The sequence below is a fragment of the Eutrigla gurnardus genome (genome assembly GCF_963514095.1).
Source record: "Eutrigla gurnardus genome assembly, chromosome: 23".
In the NCBI taxonomy this organism is placed as follows: Eukaryota; Metazoa; Chordata; class Actinopteri; order Perciformes; family Triglidae; genus Eutrigla; species Eutrigla gurnardus.
Window position 1 is genome coordinate 4,610,195 of NC_139934.1, and position 6,724 is coordinate 4,616,918.

General features: G+C 38.9%; 1 protein-coding gene across 1 annotated transcript; it reads right to left on the minus strand.

Annotated features, from left to right (window-relative positions):
• LOC311008729 (uncharacterized protein) lies at positions 1–2,666 on the minus strand. Its single transcript, XM_084002572.1, has 6 exons — positions 2,471–2,666; positions 2,155–2,346; positions 1,940–2,035; positions 1,495–1,627; positions 1,224–1,394; positions 1–1,119 (listed from the first exon to the last, which is right to left on the minus strand). Exons 1-6 carry the CDS (start codon positions 2,660–2,662, stop codon positions 1,076–1,078), a joined length of 828 nt encoding a protein of 275 aa, XP_083858698.1. The 5' UTR covers positions 2,663–2,666; the 3' UTR covers positions 1–1,075.
• Between the last annotated feature and the right edge of the window lie 4,058 nt (positions 2,667–6,724).

Here is a 6,724-nt window from a genome sequence, read left to right on the forward strand (position 1 = left end):
GACATTTTGCATAAAATATTTATTTAAAAAAAATATGTAATGAAGTATGATTTACATAATGCAATGTGCAAAAAACAGTTTCACCAATTATTTGGTATCATATAACATTCTTTATGAGCAGCAACTGCTCATTTTCATGTGTGCTTGCACATAAACATGTCAGCCGATGAAGGCGTCATTGTAAAAGTATAGTTGAATTATCCATATGTACATTCACGCAGAGAGAATAAAGTCATAATAATAATAAAAACACAAGACAAACACATTTCTGCCATTTTCTAGGATCATTTTGAGTGACAGAAGAGGAGAAAGTTTCTCTGCTTGTCTTGTGTAGTGACATACACACCAAAATATTTAAGGTCCTTCATGAGGGCACATGAAATAATAATACCAGGTTAACAAAAGCATTACATCTCATCTGGATTTGTTATATATGCATTGTTGAAATTTAGCAAGATATCTATTCCTGACATCACAGTTCAACAATAAAAAATAATTTAATGAGTCCAGTGGTTATTGTGGAATTATAAAGTCATGAGGTGTTTACATGACAGAAGAAATGTCAGTTTAAAAGATAACCAGACCCCCCAAACCCCAAATTTGTGTAGATCATGATATCTACTGGTGAAAGCAAGGTAGTGATTCAATTGATTTGTATTTAATGTTTGATTGCTCTTAGTGGTTCTAATTCTTATAGTGCTTCTAATTTGCATCACGTTCTCGCTCATTCAAAGATTGCTTTTCACCAAGGAAAGAGTCATTAAAGGACAGAAATCCAGCCGTCCTATGGGTACAAAACAAACAAAGCTGCATTCCACATTAAATGTAAAAACTAACTAAACTAAATTTTAACTTGTTTCTTTCAGAGCCTTCACAAATGCTGTAGAAGAGTGATCACCCTCCACCACTCCTACTTTCACCTGCAGTAAGTTGATGCTAAATCTTGCATGATCCTATTAATATTGGTTGCACTGTTTATAGTAAACTTATTGTGAGATGTTTCTATTCAGTAGAACACATATACAAACAGGTAATTAGAGTTTTCTTGTTTTGGCTCATGGGGGTTTCAGTTTCCTCACAGAATAGACAGACCCAGCAGAACGACAGTGATCAGCAGAGCTATAGGGGACGATAGGAGAACAAAAAAAAAAAGATTTATTAAGTATTGTTCCAACACACTTTTTGGAAAACGTTGCTCTCTTAGGATAAAAACCCTGGCTTACCTTGTGTCAGAGATTGCTGTAGTCTAATGGCGTGGTCAGTGGTAGAAGGGACAGTGGTGGTGGGGGTGGTGGTGGTGGTGGAAATCTGGTTGGCGATGGTGGCGTTAGTATTTCCAAGGTCTACAACACTGCCCTGTAATTGGGCGGTGGGGCTTCCCAGAGAGCCAGAAGCTGAGAGTGCAAGCAGAAGACATAACGTTAATTGATATTCTTAAGCACATCGGAAGATTGACTGTGTGTTTGTGTTTGTGTGTCCAATCTGTTGACTTACTACTGTTGAAAGTTCCAGTGGTGATTGAGAGCGAGGCAGCTGATGCCCGGGTACTTGGGTCTGGTACAGTGGCGGCAAATGTACACTGGATTCTCCTTCCAATAACACGGCCCCTCACAGAGTTCACGTTCAGCTGCAGAGCAAAACCCACATGACCATGAAGATGGTATTTATTTCAGTAGTCTATTTATATGAAAATACTATTTGACATGTAGAACAAACACAATTTAAAACATAAGTAAACTATAGACATGCAAATTAGCTTCATAATCAGACCACAGCTTTGTCTAGTGCTGTTCATATCAATATTCTTTACACACATTTGTGTAGTACAGTGTTAGTAGCAGCTGCATCATACACAACAGCCAGCTATCTAAGACTATTTGATACTCATTGAGTTTTTATTCTTTTTTTAAGTACCACCATAACCCTGAGTTGAACTCACCTCAGTCACAGTCAGCACGCCGTTGTTGAGGCGAGTGCTAAAGAATCGGACCACACCATTGTCATTTGCACAGACGTAGGTTGGGTCATTACCTCCCTGTGGTGCAAAACCAGAAATGGTTAATACCCTGTTTACACAGACAACTTCAAACACACTATGTGAATGGCCCTGGGTAAGTCTTAATGGTACTTTGTGAGTGACAGAACTTGACATACCAGTGTGATGTCAGTTGACACGGTGGCAGCAATGTAGCCGTCTGAATCTCCTGAGAGCTCAAACATGAAGTTGTTGCCGTTTATTTGCTCGGTAGAAATAAAGAAACATGAGCCTGGGGATGCGGGGTCACAGCCAGCGGGCTCGGCTCCACAGAGCTTTTGGGTCCCACATTGTGTCCTAGAAACGGTTGTCTGCAAGGGAGATTGGAAACTTTTAAGCAGGTAGGAATTGTGCCCTCTGATATTGTTCACCATCAATACATGTGGATTTTGTTCTATTCTATTTCACTATGCGCTAGTTTTTGGCATCACTCACCTGAAGGGCTTCCACTGTGGTGTTAGCAATCAGTGGGGGAGCTGTAGTTGTCGTGGTTGTTGTTGTTGGAGTTGTAGTTGTCATGTTTCCAGGTGTGGACATTGTAGTTGTCATGTTTCCTGGTGTGGACATTGTAGTTGTCATGTTTCCAGGTGTGGACATTGTAGTTGTCATGTTTCCTGGTGTGGACATTGTAGTTGTCATGTTTCCAGGTGTGGACATTGTAGTTGTCATGTTTCCTGGTGTGGACATTGTAGTTGTCATGTTTCCAGGTGTGGACATTGTAGTTGTCATGTTTCCAGGTGTGGACATTGTAGTTGTCATGTTTCCTGGTGTGGACATTGTAGTTGTCATGTTTCCAGGTGTGGACATTGTAGTTGTCATGTTTCCAGGTGTGGACATTGTAGTTGTCATGTTTCCTGGTGTGGACATTGTAGTTGTCATGTTTCCAGGTGTGGACATTGTAGTTGTCATGTTTCCAGGTGTGGACATTGTAGTTGTCATGTTTCCTGGTGTGGACATTGTAGTTGTCATGTTTCCAGGTGTGGAAATTGTAGTTGTCATGTTTCCTGGTGTGGACATTGTAGTTGTCATGTTTCCAGTTGTGGACATTGTAGTTGTCATGTTTCCAGGTGTGGACATTGTAGTTGTCATGTTTCCTGGTGAGGACATTGTAGTTGTCATGTTTCCTGGTGTGGACATTGTAGTTGTCATGTTGCTTCCTGTTGTTGTTGTTGTTGTGTTGGTGGTGTTTGTCTGGGCGTAGGTGCCCACAGATATCCAGGACAGCGTCACAAATAGGACGGTGAGGACCAGTTTATTGTCCATGCCTGGAGTGGGTAAGATTATTCCGTTAAATAATGTAAATGGAAATTTCATCATTCGGGTAGTTGTGTCAGTCAGGGATTGTATCGGGTGAGTTCAGACAGATCAATAACGGTTAAACACCCAACAAACACAATATATAAGTGATTAAGTAATAAGTAATTTGCAATACTTTTACAAACATACAGTGGTATTTTGATGCTCTTTGGACAGGACTTGAGACTTGTTGCGATGGTGCGAGTTATGATCTGCCATTTTGACATGTCAATGCAGGGTAAACACAAGTGTAATTCATACCAATAATTATGGCCCTGTTCCATTTAGGTGAGCCGGGGCCCTGGCATTGTGCTCAATGGAATTGCACTAAATAGAACAGCACCATCATTTATTTCATCTGTCTGTCTTTATCATGCAATTATATGTCAACATGGCTGCTGTGAAGATGGCCTATTTCACGTGGTCATAAGATTCATTGCGAGTGCACGATAATCATTATGGAGCGAAGACATCAGCCACTGTTTATTCCATCCCCGCCTCCAAGTCAACCAGACAAGCCAGCGAGTGTTGACAGAGTAGAACGCGTACAGGGAGGGTTGAGCTCACGCTCTTCACAGCCCTGCGCTCGAGGGCTCTCATTTTTGTACGCAAAGCAGAAATGCTCTTTCACTCTGTGGGCTCATATCACATGTTTGCACTTGGTTATGCTGATTATAAGGCGAGCGAGGAGGACGAGGAGCAAGTGTCATTGATTAATACCACAGGTGGATGAAGGTAGCACAATTAAAAAAAACACTGTTACAAGTTAAAGTTCAGAATATTATTCTTGTAAAAGTGTACGTCTATATAATCTAGAAGTATATTTATATTGTTTAAAAGTATGCAGCAAACTATGCAAATGTGTTCTTTAGTTGTTATATTATTATATATTGTAATATTAAATTATTATTGATGCAGACCATGCTGGAAATCAAGGACCATGCTGGAAATCAAGGACCATGCTGGAAATAAGTGTTATACTTTTGCATGTTATCCTTTTGGATTTCCGTTTTATGTGTTTTTGATCCATAAATAAATAAATAAAGAAGTAAATCAAAAGTAACACGTCTGGTGCATTTAAATGTTGTAGCTGGCTCCAATAGTACATATTTCCCTCTGTAATGTAGTGGATTAGAAAGTCGCATTTAAGTTGTACTTGAGTACAGCATTTGAGTAATTAGACTTAGTTTCTTTCCGTGGGACCAATGCGTTACCAAAAAAAGGGGTGCTGGTCCGCCAACCTCAGAAATTTCGAAAAGTTAGTCTCATAGATGTTACTAAAGAAGATCGTTAATGATGGCACCCTTAATAATGAAAAACAAAATCCAATTTTATCCAATTTGGAACTATTAATATATCATAGGTGAAGGTAATTAGTTAATAATTATTTCCGATAATTTAAATAACTGAATTTGCAAATGAAACCTAAATTTGAAGTGAAAGCTATTCATGAAACACCGTGTATTCCTCCACAAGTCATAGATATCAATACCAAAAGATATCAAAAATGGTGTTTAAGCCTACCTGTGGATGATTGTCACCTGTTCCAAAGATGCTTGGAGTTGGATTCAGAAGCAAAAAGCTGTGCAGTTTGTTGAAATGAAGAGCTGGTGTAGTTTTAGTGTCAGATGCGGCTTTCAGGTGGACTGCTTGATGTCCGTTTGTTCTTTGCAGGTTCCCAGGTAGAGTTGTGACACCTATTCAAACATTGTCACTATTTATATGAAGGGGTTGGGAAGAGTCAGAACTTCTGACATCATGGATGATGCTTCTAGAGGGTGGGGCTGGGAATATGGGTTTAAGGGTGTGTGTGTTGGAAACCACACATGGATTTTGCCATGTCATTGCATATTTAACCCTCTTTGTCTCTGCTCGGGTTCAGCTTCTAAACGCATTACTTCCTTGAGGACTCACAATGCTCTTAACCTACATGACTGACATGATGACGACAGGGAAACAAACGCTATTTTAGCTGTTTACCGTAGCTTCATGGCTGGGTCCATTATTAAATAGCACAATTTGGGTCATGGAAAACAACATCTTAATTGTGGTGATAAAATATTTGTAAATAATGTGTAATATGAAATGTTACATTTTAAGCTTGAGACATACTTAATATGTCTTCAGAAATTTCAGTGAGTTTAGGCTGTAATCCAGATGTGGGAATACTGTGATTTCTAACTTTAATTAAAAGAAATCTTATCTTATCTCTTCTCCGTAAAGCTGCCTGATCTGCCATGGAGCCCACACTGTCACTAGATACATTCCTTGAATAAACATTATGCTAGCAGACGCATCTAATGCATTTGAAGGATATATCCAGGATATCAAACTGATATCATACTAAAACAATTTATTTTAGATAGAAGCTAAAGTTTACAGACAGCGTAAAGATGAACTGCATGAAAACACTGTTCCTGCAAGGCCTCTATATTCACTGTTCGAATCATTAAAAAGCAAAAGCAGCATTTGTATACATACCGTATACCTTGACTTGCTAACATACTTTATTAATGTGGACGTCCTTCTTTGATAAGATTTTAATAAATCAGGAAATATAAATATTTTTTATCCCCCTTTTTTAAATCAGGCTCTATTTTTCTATTTTTTCTTTTACAATAATCCCGATAATGAAAATTCACCACAATTCATTGTGAGTGTTTTTGTTGTTGTTTTTTTTTAAATCTGCAATAAAATCCTATGTTGTCCCATCCCTACTGAAGACCTTAACCACGTTTCTGTGAAGTGCTAATTCAAGTGAAGGGGGTTTGCCCGGATGTTAGAAACATCTATAGACCAGCTGTTCTCCCTGAAGTGACGAGCCTTGCCAACTTTGTAACTGAGGGCAACAATATTGTCAAAATACTTATCATTGGTTGACGATTTAACATTGTTTTGTTTATGATTATAGTGAAATTACATTCAAGATTGTGAATGCTTCACAGATAATTAAGCACAAACAAGATAAAGGAACAGACAATGGTATGGACTGTGAGTCACGTTGTGCCACGCAAGCCGCGGTCATATCCTTGAAGTGTCAAACCTGTTTGGTTGGCAGGTCAGCTAAATAAGAGGGCGCAAGGCCGTTAATGCGTTTTTTGGTAACGCATTGGTCCCACGGAAAGAAACTAAGTCTAATTACTCAAATGCTGTACTCAAGTACAACTTAAATGCGACTTTCTAATCCACTACATTACAGAGGGAAATATGTAGGCCTATGGTTTCGTTGGCCTGTTGATACCTTAGATCTCTACCTCGCCTCACCTCTACATTGAATGGCTTTAGAAGTAAAATTAAAAGCATATTAAAAGAAATGCCTTTGTCATTGTTTGAAATCATCAAATCATCTTTCCGGTGAAGTGACAAAGTATAGTGGGCAAAGAAAGTATATTT

Bases quoted from the DNA above. Each gene is read 5' to 3' on its own strand.
- LOC311008729 (XM_084002572.1), bottom strand. From the start codon at position 2,662: ATGTCCACACCAGGAAACATGACAACTACAATGTCCACACCTGGAAAC. The intron at 2,036-2,154 runs GTATGTCAAGTT...TTTGCACCACAG, and splicing joins TGTCAACTGACATCACACTG to GGAGGTAATGACCCAACCTA. The intron at 1,120-1,223 runs GTAAGCCAGGGT...CGTCCCCTATAG, and splicing joins ACAGCAATCTCTGACACAAG to CTCTGCTGATCACTGTCGTT.